At 39.8% G+C, this 23,492-nt stretch overlaps 1 protein-coding gene across 7 annotated transcripts in view; it reads right to left on the bottom strand.

The window, feature by feature from the left end:
• Positions 1-23,492, bottom strand: part of LOC122552789 (transcriptional-regulating factor 1) — a 236,190-nt gene that overhangs the window by 26,178 nt on the left and 186,520 nt on the right. For all 7 annotated transcript variants that reach the window (XM_043695722.2, XM_043695729.2, XM_043695728.2 and 4 more), the window contains one exon: positions 7,488-7,576. In XM_043695722.2, coding sequence (XP_043551657.2) covers positions 7,488-7,576 — 89 coding nt within the window. The remainder of the gene's footprint in view (positions 1-7,487; positions 7,577-23,492) is intronic.

Below are 23,492 nucleotides of genomic sequence, written 5' to 3'. Positions count from 1 at the left end.
TGCAGGGTTGGTTAGCCAGTTATGGAGAATAGGAGGAAGAACAAAAATTTATGATAACAGCAGAGGATTGCACAGATTAAATGGCTAAAGGTTTCATGTTGTAAAATCAAAGGGAATCATCATGGGCAAGAAATACAAGATACATCTGGAGAAAATATGAATAACAAAAGAAGAGCTGTGCCCTGGAATCAAAGTCTTTAGCATCAAACTAATTTCCAAAGATGAAAATATTAGATCAAATTAACATTTTTATCCTAACAAAAGAACATAAGGTAAAAAGGTGAGAATTGAAACAGCTTTTAAGATGGGATAAATGAACAACTGAAGGGAAAATAATTTGTACCGACAATTTTCAGTTTGCAGAGTGCAATCAGATTTGAAAACATTTGTAAAAATATTTGAATCTAATTAAAATATTGTTGCTATTTTTGCTTACAGTGTCATTTGATCATGAAGAAACTATTTTCAGAAAAGTAAACCAGGGAACCTGGCAGTCACTTGGGCTGAAAGCCATACCTTGTGCTCCAAGCAAAAGAAACCACCCAAGACAACCTCGACATGACTATTTCTGAATTAAAGTGCCTTTGCTCAGAGTTATAATGCAGCTTTCACAAATCTACCTGACAAACTGTACTCAGAAAGAAATATTCACTTTCAAATTTGCAACTGCTTCAAACAAAATCCAAATTTGGAACTGCTTCAAACAAAACCCAAATTTGGAACTGCTTCAAATAAAACTAGCAGCAAGAGGCACAGCAGAGCAAATCTCACTGAATATATGGGCACCAGAAATGATGGTCACATTCATTTCAAATGTAAACACTATAAATGTTGCTCGTAGCTGACATGTTTGATGAAAAGACCTTATGTTTTACAGTTCCACCTTAAAGTGAAACACTGATGTGGTATTCCCACCTTCGGAAAAATAAAGATGGAATAACAGTTTCAATCAGAAGACCTTCATATATCTCAAATCCAGTCCCCACCCCACAATCATCTGTACATTTTTTCTTTGTGCATTTGTAATAGCCCTGAATTCTGTTTGTCGAAAAGAGCCTATTTCTTTCTTGTTTCATCACCTTGGCAACCATTTCATTTTATTATCAGTCCTTAAGTTAAAGGATACAGTCTGCTTTTCCTATTTTGTTGCCATTAGTTTATACATATGGCCCCTTAATGCTTAAATTCTGTGCAGAACAGAAAAGCTCTGTTAAGCCAAATTGTTTGGACTTCATTTCTTAAAACTGAGCCCAGTTTTTAAAGATTTCAGCACACTATTCGTTGCTCTAATCTCAAAGGATTGATGTTGCCGACAATATTTAAATTACAAATGCTCAAAACAAGTGCAATATACCGGATGGTCTGGAACATTTGAGCAAAACACTAATTGATGTACCAGTAGGTTGCCTCAACTTTATTCAGGTCAGATCTAAGATTGACCCAGAACAGGACAGAAACTTGGCTATTAAACCTGCAGAGAATATGGTCAAAATCAGTCTTCTTTGCCCTGACTGCTATCCAGATCAGATGACTTTATGGAAGAATCAAATCCGAAAACTTTTAATTTGTGAGGTATTCTGCCTTTACAAAATGAAGCAGAGAGAGAACTCAGCACCAATGTCTGCTGCACCAAGTGCTGTCTGAGGCAGCATGCAAATATAAAATTAATCCGATTCTGGAAGTTTTGTCATGGTTGTCAGGTAGAATTACGTTTCTTTTAAAACAAAAAGGAGAAAAAGAAAGCAGTCATATTATCTGGAAATGATTTCCTGCCTTCTGATAATCACCTAATAGGGATTAGTAACTTACAGAGGCAGGAAATAAAAATTATTGAATAAAATGAAAACATGTTATTGTCTATAACATAATTAATATTTTTTAGGTTAAAATTGTTTGTTAAAAAATGAATTGCCCAAACTTTACAAGTAACAGCTGTAACATATATAGTGGAAAGAGCAAGTTTGTGATTCCTCAATATAAATCAACTTGCCTGGATCCAACTGACAATATGGAATACAAAGGAATGGGGGAATAAGTATCCTTCTACTCGCCATGCTTATTTTCATGATATTTTTCTTTATTCGTAAGACGTTTAAACATATTAGAACCGTCATATATTTTCCACTATTTTATTTTATTCTTTTTCTTATTTTTAATTTGGAGCTGTGAATTGTGAGTTGAGACCTAAAAGGCGACCTTGGGATTGTGAGCAGCAGCTTGTGTTTATAAAAGAAAAACAAACTTTATTTTGTTTTTAAAGCCAGACCTGAAGGTTAATTGCTGGTATTTCTTGTTTTAAAAAGAAAGTACGCTGTAGACACTTCATCTTTGGAGGGGCCTTATAGTCAAGCAGGTGCCAGATGTTGAATATTAATCAGGACCTTGTGAGGAGATGCTTAGTCTGGCAGGGAGAGACTGGTTTTTGAACTGTGTTTAAAGCACAAGGATTGTGCCTTCTGAATCGACAGTCTGTTCTGACATAATGCAATAGTTCCTTTCCCACATGATCCCATGTTAAAAGAAATTCGCGAAATAGCAGCACCATTTAAACCAATGGGACCGGAATCGCATTACAGCCAACGCACATAAGAAAAATTCACGTCCTACAAATAGTAGTCTAAATTCTTCAATCGTGTTATATCCAAATTATGTTGGAGAAACGCATGTTACAGCAGAACCAACTGTACAGGTTGAAGATTTGATTCCTCCCTGGCTGTCTTCTCATTATCAACTTATTAAAAGGTCGGGGGAATAGAATTTCCATTATAAGAATTAAATGAATACTCCTTGGAGCCACCTACATGCATCGGGGTTGTCAGAAACCAAGCAAGACATAATCCTGTGTGCCAGTAATGCTACGGATCGTGGAGTCCGCTAAAGTGAACTGCCCAGTTATATCTCATTTATGTTTCCCTTCTGATTTATCCCTTAACTGTGTCTACTTATCTGTCTTTGTTTGAGAGTGGGGCTAGAACCAAAGAAGATTAGGTTTTATTAGATGACCTTATGGTTTAACTTTGCTCTGTGAAAGTTATGCTGTGGAAGTGCCAGTTGGTCTGGGGTGGAGAAATTCAGAAGTCACATGACACCAGGTTATAGTCCTACAGGTTTATCTGAAATCACAAGTTTTTGGAGCACTGCTCCTTTGTCAGATGAAGTGTCTGCTGAAACTACTGTATTGTTCATAAATTGTTAAGTCTTTTGTTTAAGCTGTAAACCTCATGTACAGTATTGATTATTCAAAGAGTCTGGTACTGGTTAGAGAGTCAGAGTCACAGAACACAGAAAAAGACCCTTCAGTCCAACCAGTCCATGCCAAACATAATTCCAAATTGAACTAATCCCACCTACCTGCTCCTGGCCTATATCCCTCCAATCCTTTCCTATTCATGTATCTGTCCAAATGTATTTTAAACATTCTAATTGTACCCGCATCCACCACTTTCTCAGGAAGTTCATTTTACATGTGGACCACCCTCTGCGTAAAAAAAAAATTTGCTTCATGTCTTTTTAAATCTCTCTCCCCTCAACTTAAAAATGTGCCCCCTAGTCCTGAAATCCCCATCCTAGGCAAAAGACAACTATCACTCTCTCAATATTTTATCAACTTGTATCAGAGGGTCTCTCAACTTCCTACACTTTAGTGAAAAATGTCCCAGCCTATCCAATCTAACTTTCCACACCCAGCAACATCCTGGTAAATCTCTTCTGAACCCTCCTTAGCTTGATAACTGGCTAGGAACCATTGGGGTCAATTTTGAGGGTACTGAGTATTTTCATTTTATTGTGTCCTGAACATAAAAATCAAGAGGCTGATGTGATTTGGCTTTTTGTCTCCGTGCCGTGACAGACACAATACTACTTTTGCTTCTGGCTGAAAATCTTACAAAGATTATTATCACACTTGTTATATTAACGTCAAGCAAAAATCTGGAGCTTCCATGGGTCTAAAGACAATTTATAGGTTTGATTTTAAGACATCTTTTTCAAGAAGTTGCAACAATATTTGGTTTTGCATGCAGTAAAGAAAACAACAGGAATTGAAAGGAGGTCAATTATATTTTTAGGATAACAAAGATAATTACGGTTATTCAAGAAGGTAGCTCACCACCACCACTACCTTCTGAAAGTTAACTAAATGCTGACCCAGCCGGTGATGCCCAAAATGATGGTTGAGAAAATTCCTTAATATGTACCCATACTTACACCAATCTAATTCAAAATGGTTGGATAGTTCACAGTTAACAGTTTCATATATGCCAGCAAAGAAATGATTGACCATGTTTGCCTGCTAACACTCCAACAGCATTTATTCATTCCTAACCAGATGTTTTGTGGTTTCTTTTCAATCAGCTGGCTGATAGTATTAGTTATTTTCACTTGGAGTCTGACCCACATTCATCCATCAGCATCTGTCTGTGGCATATATCCATGTGAAACTTCTGCAATTTGAAACATTACTAAGGCAATTTGGCTGTGATGCTTGGTTTTTAACCTGGTTTCAACAAGTTTGTAACATCCTTTGACATGTAGGTTATCTAGCTCATACATATGTCTATTGCATATACATTACTTATGAAAAACAGCTTTGATACTCTAAAGCCACCATACTTGTAGCTGGCAAAATCAGTAGCCCTTTTGACATCTAGATGACATAATCACTGATAAACTTAACTTAATCTTTTGTTAATTTTAAATACAATGTGCATTTTTCATCATAACGTGAGGCTATAACAAATTCATTTATCCCTACCATCATCAATTCTGTAGCATTTATTTAGTGCCTGATACCTCTCCAGTTTCATCAGATTTGAATTCACGAGTTCATGTTTTTCTTAAATTCCTTTAAGGAGGTTTGTTTTTTTGCTATATCTTTGCTCATCCTGCTCATCTTTGCATCTCCTTCCTCAATCTCCCCACCCAAATGATTTTCAAACATCAATTTCAATAGAGGAATTAACTTTTTTTCCAAAAGGAAGAAAGCAAGTCTCCAACCTTGTTCAAGCATCCATGACACAGTTCTTCACCTAGCCCCGCAGGATATTCGACTCTCCACCAGTTTGTAATCATTTTTTTACCTTTCCTTGTCCTAACCACTAGCATACAACTTGTCTCACTCGTCCTACTAATTGAAGTATCTGTCATGAGTCAGGTCGGAAAGAAGATCACAAGTAGAGAAGAGGAAAAATTAAACAAGAGAAACTTACTTCAGACTAACGAAATGCATATTTCTGGGACTTAGTTTTGTCCGAGAACAAGAACAGAGATGTGAATTCTGCCCCAGCTGATGGTTGCTGAGAAAATTATTCCTATTATATTGTCAGTTCTTTAAACTTAGAGGTAAGGCAAAAGTTGCCATAGTCCTACTGGACCTTTGTCTCTACTGAGAGCGCAGCCTAGAGAGATGACTGGTGGCAGTCACCATGCCAAGGTGAAGGGTAAGATTGAAAGGGAGCTCTTTCATGGTAATCTCAGCCAGTCCAGGAATTAAACTTGCGCTGTTAGTGTTACGCTGCATTGAAAACCAGCTGTCCAACCAACTGAACTAACCAACTCCCATCTCCAAATAGAACTATGTCTGTGAAGCAACATCATGTGGTGCTAATGACCATTAATACAGCAAATGTTTAAGGAATAGTCATACAACAAACTGAAGCACTAAGCAGCTGATGTGTGATCCTGTGAAATAAAATGTAGGATAACAGTTACCCAAATACTATAAAACTTGGAATAAATACTCAAAGATATGTTGTAAGATTGCTATTAAAAAAGCAAGAGACCATTATGTAAACAGCTCATGATAAAAGTCAAATCAGTTCAGAGTTGTGGGCTGCCACTTGAACTTTTCTTGAAATGGAGTCAGGTTAAACTCTTATCTCTCCCACCATGAATGTGCATCTCCAATTTGTGCTCCAGAAGACAGCTGAGGTTTAAAAATAAATTCATCACCAGTGATGGCAAGTCAAGCAATTTCTCTGGGCGCAGTGTCCATTTTCAGTGACAACAGGGGAGTGACAGCACTCGAACATCTCTCATAAATATAAGATTTAGCCAGAACACATTTAGTCTTAAAACAAAAATGTAAGAAAAGAAAAAGTTACCAAGAGATTGACTTTAAAAAAGCCAACTATCATAATATCTTACTTCCAACCTATCCACAATTACTTGCAGAACTAGAATGAACAATGAGTTATTTCTTTATGCACCATAAAATATCAATATCGTGAACATCACAGGATATCTGATTAGCAATAAGTCCAATTTTTAAACAATGAAATTCAAGAAATGAAATATTACTGCCAAAATTAACAGCACATGCTGTGCTTATCAATGCACCAAACACTTCAGTTCAAGGGTTAAGAGGCCCAGGTCTCCAGAATTTGCTAATTGCTTCACACCATTTTGCTCATTGCTTTGCAAATGCGCAGTCTTTTTTTCCCTGAATTCACTGGATTTGCACAAAATTGCTCATTAAACTTGCTGAAGGAGGGTACAATTGAAACTTAACAACACTAGTATCTTTTTTAGTGAGATATTTCTTGGTGCAATGTCCAATTAATCTTTCTGAGTGAACAATTGAAACTATTCAATTTCAAACTGAATAAAAGCGTAGGAACATGAGTAGATCATTTCGCTTTTTGAACCTGCATTCAATGAGATTGTGACTGATCCATGGCTAAATATCATGTACTTGCCTAGCCAAATATCCCAAAAATATATTTGATAAAAAAAAGTCTTACTTAAGTAAACAACTGACCTACAGAGTGATCTAATTTCCACCATGTTTCACATGTAGAACTGCTGAAGACTCATTTCTGAAAGGCGAGGCTGCATTCCCTAGTCCTGGACTCCTTAACTGTGGCAAATACTTTCCCTAACACCTAACTGTTCCCCTTAATATCTTCAAAGCTTGAATCACCCTTTATAATTCTAAATTCTGGGGAATACAACCCTGGTTTATATAATTTCTCCTGCTAATGTATACCTTGGAGTCCAGGTATCTTGAAAATCTGTACTGCACTCTCTTTAAGGCCAATATATTGTTCCAAAACTGCACATAATCAAGTGTTAGAGATTTCAATAGATCATTTTTTTCTTTCCTTTTCCTCTCACTAAATCCTATCTTTTTTTCCTACTAATTTTATTCTAATTCTTCTTCCTCCTCAGCTATTCTAGCATGTTTCTCAGTCCTGAAATCATTTTGTTTCAGGTGATCCACAGATGGCCCTGCTGCTCACTAAATATTTCAGATACCTCAATGCCCTAATTGTACTATTATCAGATCACATCTCCTGCCGTCTATGGCAACAAGAGAAAGTTGAAGTATGCAGGGAAAAAAATCAGTCGAAATAACAACATGCATCACAAAATATCCCACTTTAGCACTTTTGGCTGGAAGCTATTTTTGTAATTGATTCTTAAGTGTTAAACCACAATATATTCTTATTAAATACAGTACTGGACTGTCTCTGGAAAAGTTCTCTTACCATTTTCTGAACCAAGAAGAAGTCCTTGTTATGTATACTCAAAGCTTTGTTGAATAGTTTCCGTTCTGCTGTTGTCCATTTGTCAGAACCTAAGAAAAGGATAGAATTTTTAGCAAAGTCAAAGGCCACTTAGAATTCTTTTTTGGTTTGAAATTTCTTACCCATTGTATTTCCACTCTCCGGTTTTATTCTCTTTATGGTAACATAACATTAGCAATCAAAACTGCAGACAGGCTGTCAAAAGAGCAGGGACTCAAACCTCTGCCAGGCTGTTTTTCATCCAGTCACTTGGAAATGCCTGACTGAGGCCAACAACTTCCTTTATTTTAATTTCCCTATTCTCAATGTCCATGGGCTTTCCTGCTGCAACATAACAGAAACATGTGTGAGGAAATCAAACCTGGACTTTGCTAGTTGTTGACACTTTTGTTTCAGCACGCCAACACACAAGTCCAATCCTTTCATTGCTTGCATACAGTCCTTGCACAATTCATCAACCTTGATCAAAAGCAATGGTTATGACTATTCTAAACTATCCGTGGAAATGTTTGTTTTTTTGACAATGCTTTAATACTAGAAATGAGTTGGACTATTTTTATGTTGAATCTGGATATTGCTTGCTATTCCAACAATAATATTTGGCCAAACTATACTGGATGGAAAGTCTGACATGCTATGAAGGCCACAGAAAATTTCATGTTTTGATATATTTTAACGATAAAGTGTATAAATATATAAATCCCATCAACGAACCAAAAGTTTTCAGAATGTAGACTCAGATTAGATGGTAGTGTGTAGATGGTAGAGGAGTGTGTATCCTGGGAATCATAACCAACCCCAACATCCCAGAATATGTAGCATAAATGTGTCATAAGTATATTCCCAAAATAATGCAGATGCTGGAAATCTGAAATAAAATCAAAAAATGCTGGAAACTTTTAACAAGTAAAGCAGCCATTTTGGAAAAAAAGAAACACAAGGTTAATGAACTTTTGATGTGAAGTCACAAACCTGAAATATAGAGTTTCCCTCCCCACAGACGACATGCTAAGTACTTGCAGCACTTTGTTTTCATTACTACTGATTATCAACCCTCTACCATTCAGAGCAATTTTTTTTTATTCTATTAAAACCTTTCAGGATTTTAAACACTCCATTAAATGTCTCCTTAAACTTTTTCTTCTGTAAAGGGAGTAATTTTACTTGCTCCAATCTCACAAAATAAATGGAGTCTACAGGAGATTCTACTTTGGAGCAGTCAGTTCAGTTCAAGTGGGAGAAGACAACTGGCATCACTGCAGTCACTGAAACCCAACCTGTCTGTGTGCATATGTGAGCATTTCAATTTCTATCCCCAGTGCTCTCAACATATGAACAATTTGATGTGATTTCCTCTCCGTTCTCTTTAAGCAGCCGTGCTCAGGTTGAAATCCTATTGGCTGTTGCTGAGTCCTCAGCTCGAGCTGGGTGAGGGTCATCTCCCATTGTGAGGTCAGTGGTCCAGCCACAGCGTCACGGGATTCATGGCCCAGCCCTACAGCTCAGCTTCTGTAGAATATCCAGGCCTCAATGTTTCCCCAATGGGAAATACAAAACCAGGGAAGGAGCAATTGTGGGGCTCACTGTGGGCTGCACAGTGGGACACTGAGAACTGTACTCAGGGCTTGCAGGTGAAATCCTAAGGGTCCCCACGTGATATCTATGCACAGTGACTCTGCCTGGGAAGTGAACCTGCATGTGTTTAGGACAGGGTCTCTTCAACTGGGCTAGATCCAATCATTCAAAAGGGTCAAAAATATCTGCTGCACAGGGTACCTACTGCAGCAGATTGTAGTGAATTGTGCAACTAGGGAATTACAGTGAAAATATAAATACTTTTCTGCATCACGTCAGTAAGAAAGGAACAATTCTAGCACCCAGGAACTTGTTGGAACAGCACAGGAGGGAGTTGCATGTCAGGACCCTGTGGAAACCTGGACATAGCAGACTCTGTAGAAATCGCCGAGGGAATTGAAGACTCTGATGGGAGACCATTATCTGGAATCGTTCTAAAGGATCCACTAAAGTTGGAACTTTTGAATGTTGTAATTCTGTACAGTTAACAGTTGCCCATGAAATGTTAGACAATGAGGACCCCAACCCAATACCATTTGAATAGTCAGTTTGGGCTGATACGTGCCTAATATTCCTTTCCACCAACCCTGACATTTTCTGAAACCCTCCCACTAGCCCCAAAACCCCCAGCCACTAACTCCACAACCCTAGCATTGCTCAACTCCACCCTCCCATGTGACACTCTAGCTCCTGAACCAATTACACCTAACCTCCCCTCCCCCCCCAACTTCACTTACATACTTAGCCTTTCACAGCAAATGTCAGGATCTGTCTGTACCGCTGGGTATTTAAATTGTGGACTCAGCACACTCCTGCAAAAAAGGATTGCCATGACCTCTCCCAGTACCCCGAACTAGGGAAAACTGTGTTCATTTCAGATACACACTGCATTTCTGATGAGGCTGGAATCAGAATTTCCAGCGATAAATGTGGAGCTTGGGCTAATGGTAAGATTCTTGGTAGTGTCGATGAGCAAACAAATCTTGGAGTCCATATCCATAGATCTCTGAAAGTTGCCACCCAGGTTGATAGAGTTGTTAAGAAGGAATACAATGTATTAGCTTTTATTGGTAGAGAGACTGAGTTTCAGAGCCACAAGGTCATGCTGCAACTGTATGAAACTCTGGTGTGGCCACACTTGGGAGTATTGCATACAGTTCTGCTCACTGCATGATAGGGCATGATAGGAGGATGTGGAAGCTTTGGAAAGGGTTCAGTGGAGATTTACTAGGATGTTGTCTGGTATGGAGGGAAGGTCTTATGAGGAAAGGCTGAGGGACTTGAGGCTGTTTTCATTAGAAAGGAGGAGGTTGAGAGGTGACTTCATTGAGACATTAAAGAAAATCAGAGGGTTAGATAGGGTGGACAGCGAGAGCCTTTGTCCTCAGACGGTGTTGGCTAGCACAAGGGGAAATGGCTTTAAATCAAGGGATGGTAGATATAGTGCAGATATTGACAGAGGTAATTTCTTTACTCAGAGAATATGAGGAGCGAGGAATATCCTACTTGCAACAGTAGGAGACTTGCCAACTTTAAGGGCATTTAAATGGATAAACATATGGATGAAACTGGAATAGTGTAGCATAGATAAGCTTCAGATTGGTTCCACAGGTCGGCACAACATTGAGGGCCAAAGGGCCTTACTGCGCTGTAATGTTCTATATGTTCTAAGTCCTATGTCTCGTGTATTCTTTCTGGTAAATCTCCTTTGGACCCTTTCCAAAGTCACAGTATCTTTCTTAAAGTTTGGTGTCCAAATTGGACTCAATATGCCAGCTGGAAATAACCAATGATATCATCCTTGCTTTTGTACCCAATGCTTGACTATAAAACTGAGGCTCCAATAAAAATTGTCACCTAAACCTTTGCTGTCTCATACAAAGAAACCACCAGGTCACACAGGGTAGACAGCATATTAATTACTTGCAGCCCATTGTTAGCTACTAAAAACAACTAAAGCAGCTGGTCTCTTGCTGCCACCATTCTGCGACAAAGCAAAATTTCTCAGATCCCAATACACATCATGAACATTGGTCATTGGGCAAGACTGAAATTACAAGATAATTAGAATGAATAAAATTATTCACTTAGCTAGTGGATGAACTAGGAAATGTAATTCAACACAATGAATTCAAAGTAAATCAAGTAAATTATTTAAAGAGAAGGAGAAAAATGAGTTCACAGACAGCTGGAATGGAAAAATCATAAATGTATTTAAGTTTTTTTAAAGCATAAAGAAAACTAAAATGTCAAGGTATGAGACACTGTATTCAAGAATTACAGTACATCAATTTAGGAAACCCCCAGTACAATGCAGTAAAATAACAAATAAAGTTTAACTGTTTTAGAAAGTGATAATGTAAAGTTCAGAACTTTAATAACTGTTCATAGATTGAAAGCAGCAGCAATAATTCTGCCTGGACTATTAGGGATAAGGACAAATTTATACAGGAATACAGCACTTAGTCATGTCTGGGAAAAAGAGTCATCAAGGCGACATGAACCAAACTGTTTTGACACATACTTAATAAATGGCTGCCTTATGCCAAAGCCAAACAAGGCCAAATGCTAAAGAATTTAAGGAGTTTACGGCAAGACAGGCTGGGTCTTCACACAGACAGTTATGACCAAATGTAACAAGGAACAGAGGAGTTACTTCTAATAAGAAAGCAAGCTGCAAACTCAAGGGCTCCAAAAGAGTAACCAAAAATTATGGATGAAGACTCTAAAGGGTAATCAATAAAATCATGCCACAGACCTTAAGGACAAGAAAATGTATAAGATGCTAACATGAGAAGTGATATTAACATGAGAAGTCTTCATCAGCAGATCTTCAGAGAACAACAGTGCACAAGGATCAAACCCTGGATATCAGAGACAGACATTGTTGGTTGGACTAGTAGCTAAATTCCACCATTAATTGGGTAATAGCCAAGTTGAGTTGGGAGGCTTAACTCATTTACTTGAAGGGTCTTATTTTGGTTGCTACATGCAATAAAGTTTAAATAATTGTTTCAGTATTTGATTAAGAGTTTTTTTTAAATAGGTAGTCAAATTAAAAGGTAGTTTGCGGTTATTTACCTACAATAATAAGAACAGTAAGTACAAACTCAAGAGTATGTTTGTTGCTAGGATCAATATTTTATCTACCTGCTGTACCTTGCACAATTCTAATCACTTCGACTTGTTATTGAATGGATGTTAATTTTCTACTGTTGTGAACAAAAGATTCATAACATAAAATTAAAGTTAACAAAAAAGGTTTCTTTTCTTGTCCAAAATACTTTGAAGTAATTAAGTTGAAGTTTTAAGAAATGCATGTTCTAATCACAAAATGAATTCAATCAAATCATTCAGATTGCTATAGAAATAAAGTTGTTTATCCAAATTTACAAGTGACGTAATGGTGAAGTTGAAAGCAGCAAGTTCCAAAACACCTTAGATGGATTAAATAAGTTAGTAAGAGTCGATGGAATTCAATGCGAGTTATGTGAAATCATTGACGTTAAATATACCAAAGAGAAATCTTAGATTTTTTTTGTTTACATGGTGAGACAAGGAAATGCAGTAGATGGAAATAGATTTGGTGTTCATGCACATAAATGCTGAAAGATCACCATCAATAAATTTCTTACCATATAAAGGACTGGGAAATGTGGAGAAAAGGCAAGTAAATGCACATGAGATACAAATCAACCATGATTTAGTTCACTGATAGGAAAGATATAAAGGGGCAAAATAGGCCACTTCTGTTCCCATGTTCAAATATGTTAAAGAAGATTCAACATAGACCAGATCACAGCCTCATCATAATCTTCACTGCTTAAAAAAATCTGCAACAGCTGTATCAAACTTGAAATGACTGTAGGTGACTGTATGCAGAAAATATCTTCATCAGAACATCATTAAGAGCAACAGTTATTATTTGAGACCTGTCTGAAGTGAGTGAAGAGGGGAACAATTAGAGATGCAATTATTATCCATTAATGGGTCATCTGTGGGGGCTAACACCAAATCCAGAATGGACACTGAATGAATGTTTCATTGATTTCTTACATTACATATTTTCAAGCAAGTCAACCTGAGTGGATGGTACATAAACAATTAAGTTACCTTCTGAAGAGAAAAGGGATCCAGATACATCATATGGAAGTAGATGAAGTTCATCCTTTAAAACGGACAATGAGCATTTGCTTTTGAAAAAAATCTTAAAGTCCTCATTAGTGTCTTAGTTACAATATAAAAATTAGGATCCTACAATTTACTTTGATGCAGGTGTAATTTTGATCTTCCATTGGTAAAGCAGATCAGAAAACAAAAGAGGGACTACTGGTTTGGCTGGTTAGAAAATGACCATGAAAATTTTGGTTGTGGGTGGGGAAATGTTTACACAACAAGGAGGAGCATTACCCTATATTTTGGCAGATTTGCAGTAACACCTCCAAATGATTCACTGTTGGCAGTTTCCCAGAAGACCTGCTAGATCTCCTCCTCTCCAGATCCCTTCCTGGTTGGTGAGCTACCTGCTAAACCATGTTACTGAATGGAGGCTTGATTGGAAAAATTATTCAGACCTTAAGTTTGCCACTATCCAAGTAACATAAATAGAAAATGCACTCCACCTCATTAGAATCAAGATCATAGCAACTAAGCACAAATGTTGAGCTGTATAATTTGACAGGTGGGTTGTCAAAATTCAGCTGTGTTTAAGTTTGCTGTTTTCCAATGAACATTGATGAACTGACATTAACAATGCAGCTTTACTGGAAAGCAAGGAGACTTCAAGAACAATATTCACCAGTCAAAAAAAAAAATGGTAAATTCCAATCTGAGCAACTCAAAAAAAAAGATAAAGTACACAAGAATTTTGCACCATTAACATGCCCACAAATAGTCAGAAATGAATAACTGAGAAGCTGATTAGTCAGCGACCAACCAAGGAAGTGAATACTTGCACTGAGACACAGGAATTTAGAAAATATATAATACCTACTGACGTTTCTAATATGTAAGAACACGTGAAAGTAGATTTTTTAAGGTTTTCTAAGTTTGCAAACCGGCAGCGTAAAAAATGTTAGCCTTCTTTGTACCTCATTAATTTTATAGTTCTCAGGGAACAAATTAATATGAAATAAAAACAATCAAATGTGTTCAGTTGGAGATGGAGTTTTCCATTTTGGATCAGGACCTCATCATTGAGAGTAATTGTGGGATCTGACCCTCTGAACATATCAGTAGCATTTGCCTGACATAGATTTTACCTGGATTAGCCAATAAGGGGGTCAGAGTTAATACTCATCATCCAACAAAGGACTGCAGGCAGGAAGGCTCTTGTTATAGAGTTCCGCCGGAACCTCATCCCAATAGCAATTTTTGACATCTAAGTGAGATAATGATTGTTAGAGGAAGTGATAAATGTTGTACCTGTATTTACAAGAGACATTTGGATAAGTATATGAATAGGAATGGTTTAGAAGGATATCGTCCAAGTGTAGGCAAATGGGATTAATTTAGTTTGGAAAACTTGGTCAGCATCAATGAATAGGATCGAAGGGTCTGTTTCCATGCTATATGACTCTAAAGGTGTGAGGACCAATGGGAGAACTCCAGCACATGCATGCTTCAGCCTGCCCACTCCAAGCAAGGGAGAGGGAAGGTGTCACCATCACACATTTAACATAAAAAAATGGCCATAGCTTCTGGTCCACCACAGCACATGGTGAATGGTCTATGGACACAACCATGGCCAGGCAAGCTAGTGAAGAAAATCAAAGATCTCCTGGAATGCTGGGTCCCTGGTTTTTTGCTAGGGAGTACCTCCAGACACTGCTATGTTTCCACCATTGTGAGAGACCCAACTATTGACTGAAAAATTCAAGATGGCCTCTGATTGATGGCCTTCATTGGCCCGTAGATTTCCGCATCTAAGCAGCTGCTGCTTGTTGACAGGCAGTTGCCAATCCTCAATCCAGCCTTGCAGAATGTTTCAGAGTTAATGTGGTGCCAGTCAATGGCTGACAATAAAATACAAAAGCACCCACTGTTTCCACTGGCCCTCAGAAACCTGTCCTGGATTGATTACTGAAAGTTGGAAAATGTCCAGACCGCCACAGTGAGGTAATCTTACTATTATGGCCATTTGGGATTTCCCTGCTGCTGGTGAAGCGTGCTATAATATCAAACCCACACATCAGCGACAAGGGTGAACAGAAACATGCTATTGACACAGCTAATGAAGATGGAAGGTGAGAATCAAAACATCCAGGGAAGTTAACACTGAAGAACAGACCAACTCAGTACAAACTTGCATCTAGCACCTTCAAGGTCATCAAATGCCCTGATGCAGTTTAAGGAACATGATAAAATGAAATTTGATACTGCTACTTCAGAAGATATTAGAGCAAATGAAGCAAGATTTAGTGAATGCTGTAAAAGAGAAGACTGAGTTTGAGAGACTTATACAGCAGAATTTCAGAGCTAAGGGCAAGTACAGTTAAAGGCTTGGCTGCCAATAATGAAGAAACTAAAAGCTATATGCATAAGAAGCCATAATGTGAGGAGAGCACAGACCTTGGAGATTTGTAGGAACAGAAAATGTTAGAGAGATAGGGAATTGAGGCAGAGCAGAATAAAGTGATATGAAGTGTACAGAGTTTTTGGTGATGGAACCACTTTGGGAAAGATAAACCAACACAGCTAAAAGCTGAGAATAGTTTGATTTACCACAGAGTTTACAGCGAACGGGAGGGGAGTCAACAGTTAGAGAACAAATTTAGTGACAAATTTAAATCTTCGCAAAATGTAACTAAAGCAAATATCTGTTCAACCAATTCTCGATGTGGACAAGCATTTTGGCAAATCAGAGACACCGCCGGGGCTGAGAAAAGTCGTGAGGATGTGGAGCTACATGTTTGCCAGTGTGTATGAAATCCAAATGACCTTTTCAGCTCTGTGGTTGGATGGCAGAATTTGGATGAATAATTACTAAATAGGGCAAACACAGTAAAGGGATTCTGCCTGACAACTCTCTTCAGCTAGAAAAAAAATGCTTCTATTTTAAACTGCATATAGATTATTTCCATGCATCCACAAGGTCACCCCTCAGCCTCTGACGCTCCAGGGAAATCAGGCCCAGTCTATTTAGCCCTCCACTACCACCCTCTGTCTTCTACATTCAAGCTAATTCTGTATCCAAATGGCTAGTTCTCCCTGTATTCCATATGATCTAACCTTGCTAACCAGTCTCCCATGGGGAACCTCATTGAATGCCTGACTGAAGTCGATATAGATCATGTCCACCGATCTTCTCTCATTAATCCTCTTCATTACTTAATCAAAAACTCAATCGAGTTAGTGGGACATGATTTTCCACACATAAAGCCATGTTGACTATCTCTAATCACCATTTGCCTTTCCAATTACATGTAAATCCTGTCCCTCAGGATTCCCTCCAACAACTTGCCCATCACCGAAGTCAGGCTCACCAGTCTACAGTTCCTGGCATTTCCTTACCACCTTCCTTTCTTAAATAGTGTTACCACGTTAGCAAAACGTCCAGTCTTCCGGGACCTCGCCCATGACTATCGACGATACAAATATCTCAGCAAGTGGCCCAGCAATCACTTTCCTAGCTTCCCACGGAGTTCTAGGGTACACCTGATCAGATCCTGCGGATTTATGTTGAAACTTTATTGCTGGAACAGCACAGCAGGTCAGGCAGCATCCAGGGAACAGGAGATTCGACGTTTCGGGCACAGGCCCTTCTTCAGGAATCCTGAAGAAGGGCCTGTGCCCGAAACGTCGAATCTCCTGTTCCCTGGATGCTGCCTGACCTGCTGTGCTGTTCCAGCAATAAAGTTTCAACTTTGATCTCCAGCATCTGCAGACCTCACTTTCTCCTGCGGATTTATCCACATTTATGCATTTTAAGACATGCAGCACCACCACCTCTGTAATATGGAAATTAATTACCCTTTTAGAGTCATAGAGATGTACAGCATGGAAACAGACCCTTCGGTCCAACCTGTCCATGCCGACAGATATCCCAACCCAATCTAGTTCCACCTGCCAGCACCCGGCCCATATCCCTCCAAACCCTTCCTATTCATATACCCATCCAAATGCCTCTTATATGTTGCAATTGTACCAGCTTCCACCACATCCTCTGGCAGCTCATTCCATACACGTACCACCCTCTGCGTGAAAACGTTGCCCCTTAGGTCTCTTTTATATCTTTCCCCGCTCACCCTAAACCTATGCCCTCTAGTTCTGGACTCCCTGACCCCAGGGAATAGACTTTGTCTATTCATCCTATCCATGCCCCTCATAATTTTGTAAACCTCGATAAGGTCACCTCTCAGCCTCCAACGCTCCAGGGAAAACAGCCCCAGCCTGTTCAGCCTCTCGCTGTAGCTCAAAATCCTCCAACCCTGGCAACATCCTTGTAAATCTTTCAAGTTTCACAACATCTTTCCAATAGGAAGGAGACCAGAATTGCATGCAATACTCCAACAGTGGCCTAACCAATGTCCTGTGGAGCCGCAACATGACCTCCCAACTCCTGTATTCAATACTCTGACCAATAAACGAAAGCATACCAAATGCCTTCTTCACTATCCTATCTACCTGTGACTCCACTTTCAAGGAGCTATGAACCTGTACTTCAAGGTCTCTTTGTTCAGCAACACTCCCTAGGACCTTACCATTAAATGTATAAGTCCTGCTAAGATTTGCTTTCCCAAAATGCAGCACCGCGCATTTATCCGAATTAAACTCCATCTGCCACTTCTCAGCCCATTGGCACAGATCCTGCTGTAATCTGAGGTAACCCTCTTCGCTGTCCACTACACCTCCAATTTTGGTGTCATCTGCAAACTTACTAACTGTACCTCTTATGCTCGCATCCAAATTATTTATGTAAATGACAAAAAGTAGAGGACCCAGCACTGATCCCTGTGGTACTCCACTGGTCACGGCCTCCAGTCTGAAAAACAAACCTCCACCACCACCCTCTGTCTTCTACCTTTGAGCCAGTTCTGTATCCAAATGGCTAGTTCTCCTAAGTCCATATAAATCACATCTACTGCTCTGCCCTCATCAATCTTCTTTGTTACTTCTTCAAAAAACTCAATCAAGTTTGTGAGACATGATTTCCCATGCACAAAGCCATGTTGACTATCGCTAATCAGTCCTTGCCCTTTCCAAATACATGTACATCCTGTCGCTCAGGATTCCCTCCAACAACTTGCCTCCCACTGAGATCAGGCTCACCGGTCTATAGTTCCCTGGCTTGTCTTTACCGCCCTTCTTAAACAGTGGCACCATGTTTGCCAACCTCCAGTCTTCCGGCATCTCGCCTGTAACTATCGATGATACAAATATCTCAGCAAGAGGCCCAGCAATCACTTCTCTAGCTTCCCACAGAGTTCTCGGGTACACCTGATCAGGTCCTGGGGATCTATCCACCTTTAACCGTTTCAAGACATCCAGCACTTCCTCCTCTGTAATCTGGACATTTTGCAAGATGTCACCATCTATTTCCCTACAGTCTATATCTTCCAAATCCTTTTCCACAGTAAATACTGATGCAAAATATTCATGTAGTATCTCCCCCATTTTCTGTGGCTCCACACACAGCCTGCCTTGCTGATCTTTGAGGGGCCCTTTTGTCCTTAATATATTTGTAAAAACCTTTTGGACTCTCCTTAATTCTATTTGCCAAAGCTATCTCATGTCCTCATTTTGCCCTCCTGATTTCCCTCTTAAGTATACTCCTAATTCCTTTATAGTCTTCTAAGGATTCGCTCAATATATCCTGTCTATACCTGACATATGCTTCCTTCTTTTTCTTAACCAAACCCTCAATTTCTTTAGTCATCCAGCATTCCCTATACCTACCAGCCTTCCCTTTCACCCTGACAGGAATATACTTTCTCTGGATCCTTATCTCATTTCTGAAGGCTTCCCATTTTCCAGCCATCTCTTTACCTGCGAACATCTGCCTCCAATCAGCTTTCGAAAGTTCTTGCCTAATACTGTCAAAATTGGCCTTTCTCCAATTTAGGACTTCAACGTTTAGATCTGGTCTATCCTTTTCCATCACAATTTTAAAACGAATAGAATTATGGTCGCTGGCCCCAAAGTGCTCCCCCACTGACACCTCAGACACCCGCCCTGCCTTATTTCCCAAGAGTAGGTCAAGTTTTGCACCTTCTCTAGTAGATACATCCACATACTGAATCAGAAGATTGTCTTGTACACACTTAACAAATTCCTCTCCATCTAAACCTTTAACATAATGGCAGTCCCAGTCGATGTTTGCCAAGTTAAAATCCCCACCATAACTACCCTATTATTCTTACAGATAGCTGAGATCTCCTTACAAGTTTGTTTCTCAATTTCCCTCTGACTATTAGGGGGTCTATAATACAATCCCAATAAGGTGATCATCCTTTTCTTATTTCTCAGTTCCATCCAAATAACTTCTCTGGATGTATTTCCAGGAATATCCTCCCTCAGCACAGCTGTAATACTATCCCTAATCAAAAATGCCGCTCCCCCTCCTCTCTTGCCTCCCTTTCTATTCTTCCTGTAGCATTTGTATCCTGGAACATTAAGCTGCCAATGCTGCCCATCCCTGAGCCATGTTTCTGTATTTGCTATGATATCCCAGTCCCATGTTCTTTAACATGCCCTGAGTTCATCTGCCTTCACTGTTAGGCCCCTTGCATTGAAATAAATGCAGTTTAGTTTATTAGTCCTACCTTGTCCCTGCCTGCCCTGACTGTTTGACTCGCTTCTGTTCTCAGCTGTACCCGTCTCAGATCGATCTCTTTCCTCACTATCTCCCTGGGTCCCACTCACCGCCCTTACTAGTTTAAATCCTCCCGAGCAGCTCCAGCAAATTTCCCTGCCAGTATATTAGTTTAAATTTCTGCCTAACTCTCTGTAATCTCCCTTCAGAATCTCAACCTTTTCCCTTCCTATGTCATTGGTTCCAATGTGGACAATGGCCTCCTGCTGGCCCCTCTCCCCCGTGAGAACATTCTGCACCCTCTCGGAGACATCCTTGATCCTGGCACCAGGGAAACAACACATCATTCTGCTTTTTCTCTGCTGGCCACAGAAACATCCGTCTGTACCTCGGACTAAAGAATCCCCTAACACAATTGATCTCTTGGAAGCTACGTACCCCTCGTTGCATTAGAGCCAGTCTCAATACCAGAAACTTAGATGTTCGTGCTACGTTCCCTTAAGAATCCATCACCCCCTACATTTTCCAAAACAGAATACCTGTTTGAAATGGGTCTATCCATAAAAGACTCCTGCACTAGCTGCCTACCTCTCTTCCCTTTCCTGGAGTTAACCCATCTATGTGACTGTGTCTGAGACATTCCCCCCTTGCTATAACTGCCATCCATCACAAACTGTTGCTGTTGAAAATTCCTCATCGCTTCTATCTGTCTCTCCAACCGATCCACTCGATCTGATAAGATTCGCATCCAACAGCATTTATGGCAGATATAATCCACAGTAACCCTTAAACTCTCTTTAAACTCCCACATCTGACAAGAAGTACATATCACTGCAAAGGCCATTTTTGCTCCTTCACAATCTACAGACCAAGAAAATAACACCGTCTTATTCCTCTACAAACACTGCCCCAGGTTAAATTAATAGCTATGGCTTATATTTTAAGTTTAATCAAGAGACTTATCTCCAAAAAACATATAATCAAGACAGAACCCACTGTATTCACTACTGCAGCCTTTCTCTTGTACAGACTTGAAACAACAACATTCAATATCTGATTCTGTGCTGTGTACTTCGCCCAACAGTTCCTCCAAGATTAGTTGTGGATTTCACTGTTTGTTACTTTTCTCAGATGCACTCCGATGTCCAGCGATACAAGAATTCAAACAGCAAAGGCGGTAACTGTGCAGGTTCTCTCTCTCTTTCTCTCTCTCTCTCTCTTGCAATGCCCTCACCATGTGCTTCCTTTGTCTGCTCTTCTCCCTTTTAAAACTGCTGTTGTTTTGACTTTTGTCCTGAATGTATTTATAAAAACCATTTGGATTCTCCTTAACCCTATTTGCCAAAGCTATCTTCTGTTCCCTTTCTGCCCTCCTGATTTCCTTCTTGAGTATACTCCTACTGCCTTTATACTCTAAGGATTTACTCGAACTATCCAGTCTATACCTGACATATGCTTCCTTTTTTTTAATCAAAACCTCAACTTCTCTGGTCATCCAGCATTCTGGACACCTACCAGCCTTGCCCTTCCCCCGAACAGGAATATACTGCCTCTGGACTCTATCTCATTTTTGAAGGCTTCCGTTTTCTAGCCATCCCTTTACCTGCAAACATCCACTCCCAATCAACTTTTCAAAGATCTTGCTTAATACCGTTAAAATTAACGTTCCTCCAATTGAGAACTTTAACTTTCAGATTCCATCTATCCTTTTCCATCGCTATTTTAAAATTAATAGAATTATGGTCACTGCTCCCAAAGTGCTCCCCCACTGACATCTCAGTCACTTACTCTGCCTTATTTCCAGGACTAGGTAAAGCTTTGCACCTTTTCTAGTAGGTACATACACATACTGATTCAGAAAATGTTCTTGTACACACAAATTCCTCTCCATCTAAACCCTTAACATTACAGCAGTCCCAGTCTATGTTTGGAAAGTTAAAATCTCCTACTATAACCACCCTATTATTCTTACAGATAACTTCTCAATTTCTTACTGACTATTGTAGTAATCTGTGTATTACCGTCAGCTAAAGCCGAGTTAGTATTAGTCTTGTCACTCAAGTTAGAAGGTTGTGGGTTCACCTCCATTCTAGAGATTTGAGTGTAAAAACAAGGCCAACCCTCCAGTGCAGTACTGAGAATGTGCTGCACTGTCAGAGGTGCAATCTTTCAATAAGATGTTAGACTGATGCTTCTTGTTCTCTCTTAGGAGGATGTACAAAAATCCCATGACATGATTTTGAAAAAGAGCAGGAAACATAACCATTGTACAAGAGAAACAGAAAATAGGGGGAATATTCACTAAGTCTGTCAACATTGGTGGAGAGGGATACAGTTAACATTAAAGTTTGAATGCAGATCTCAAGACATATAAAATCATAGAGAAGGTAATGGCCTTCCCTATGGTATTATTGCTAGACTGTTAATCCTGGATAGGTAATGTTCTCGAGACCTGGGTTTGAATCCCACCAAGGCAGATAGCGGAATCTGAATTCAATAAAAATCTGGAATTGAGTGTCTAAATGACAACTATAAAATCAATTGTCAGGAAAAAAACCCATCTGGTTCAATTATGTTCTTTCAGGGAAAGAAACTGCCAGCTTTATCTGGTCTGGACTACATGCAACTCCACACCACAACAATGTGGCTAACTCTTAACTGAACCTCTGAGCAATTAGGGATGGGCAATAACTGCTGGCCTAGCCAATGACACTCTTATAAAGTTATCTAAGATTCCAACGAGATCTTGATCAATCGGGTCAATGGACTAAAGAGTGGCAAATGGAGTTTAATTTGGATAAATGTGAAGTATTGCATTTTGGTAAAACAAAACAAAGGCAATACTTATAAAATTAAAAGTAGGGCCTTGGGTAGTGTTGTAGAAGAGAGGGAGATTTAGGAGTTCAGGTACATAATTCTTTGAAGTTTGCATCACACATAGACAGGGTGGTTAAGGCAGCATTTCACATGCTTGCCTTTATTGTTGAGACCACTGAGTAAAGGAGTTGGGGGACAGTGAGGTCTGCAGATGCTGGAAAAGCACAGCAGGTCAAGCAGCAAAAAAAAATCTACGTTTCAGGCCGGAGCCTTTCGTCAGCAATGAGGCTGGCAGTCTCGGGGCTCATAGGTCGGAGAGGAGGGTGGAGCGGATAGGTGGATGGAGTTGGGGGTAAAGGTCATAGGTCGGAGAGGAGGGTGGAGTGGATAGGTGGGAAGGAAGATTGACAGGTGGGACAGGTCATGAGGATGGTGCTGAGCTGGAAGGTTGGAACTGGGGTAAGGTCGGGGAGGGGAAATGAGGAAACTGGTGAAGTCCACATTGTCATCCTGGGGTTGAAGGGCCCATAGGCGGAAGATAAGGCATACTTCCTCCAGGCGTCAGGTGGTGAGGGAGTGGCGATGGAGGAGACCCAGGACCTGCATGGAGGGGAAGTTGAAATGTTCAGCCATGGGGTGGTAGAGTTGATTGGTGCAGGTGTCCCAGAGATGTTCTCTAAACTACTCTGAAATGTTCATCTGCACTTCAGCACGTCATTTATTGTGTCCATTGCTCCCGATGCAATCTCCTCTACATTGGGGAGACAGGACGCCTTCCCGCAGAGCGCTTTAGAGAAGATCTCCAGGACACTCACACCAAG

Source organism: Chiloscyllium plagiosum, unplaced genomic scaffold (genome assembly GCF_037043375.1).
Source record: "Chiloscyllium plagiosum isolate Xiang-an unplaced genomic scaffold, Cpla_swu_hap1 HiC_scaffold_10, whole genome shotgun sequence".
NCBI classification, from domain to species: Eukaryota; Metazoa; Chordata; class Chondrichthyes; order Orectolobiformes; family Hemiscylliidae; genus Chiloscyllium; species Chiloscyllium plagiosum.
Note: the sequence above shows the minus strand (reverse complement) of the source record. Positions and strands in the feature narration are given on the sequence as shown.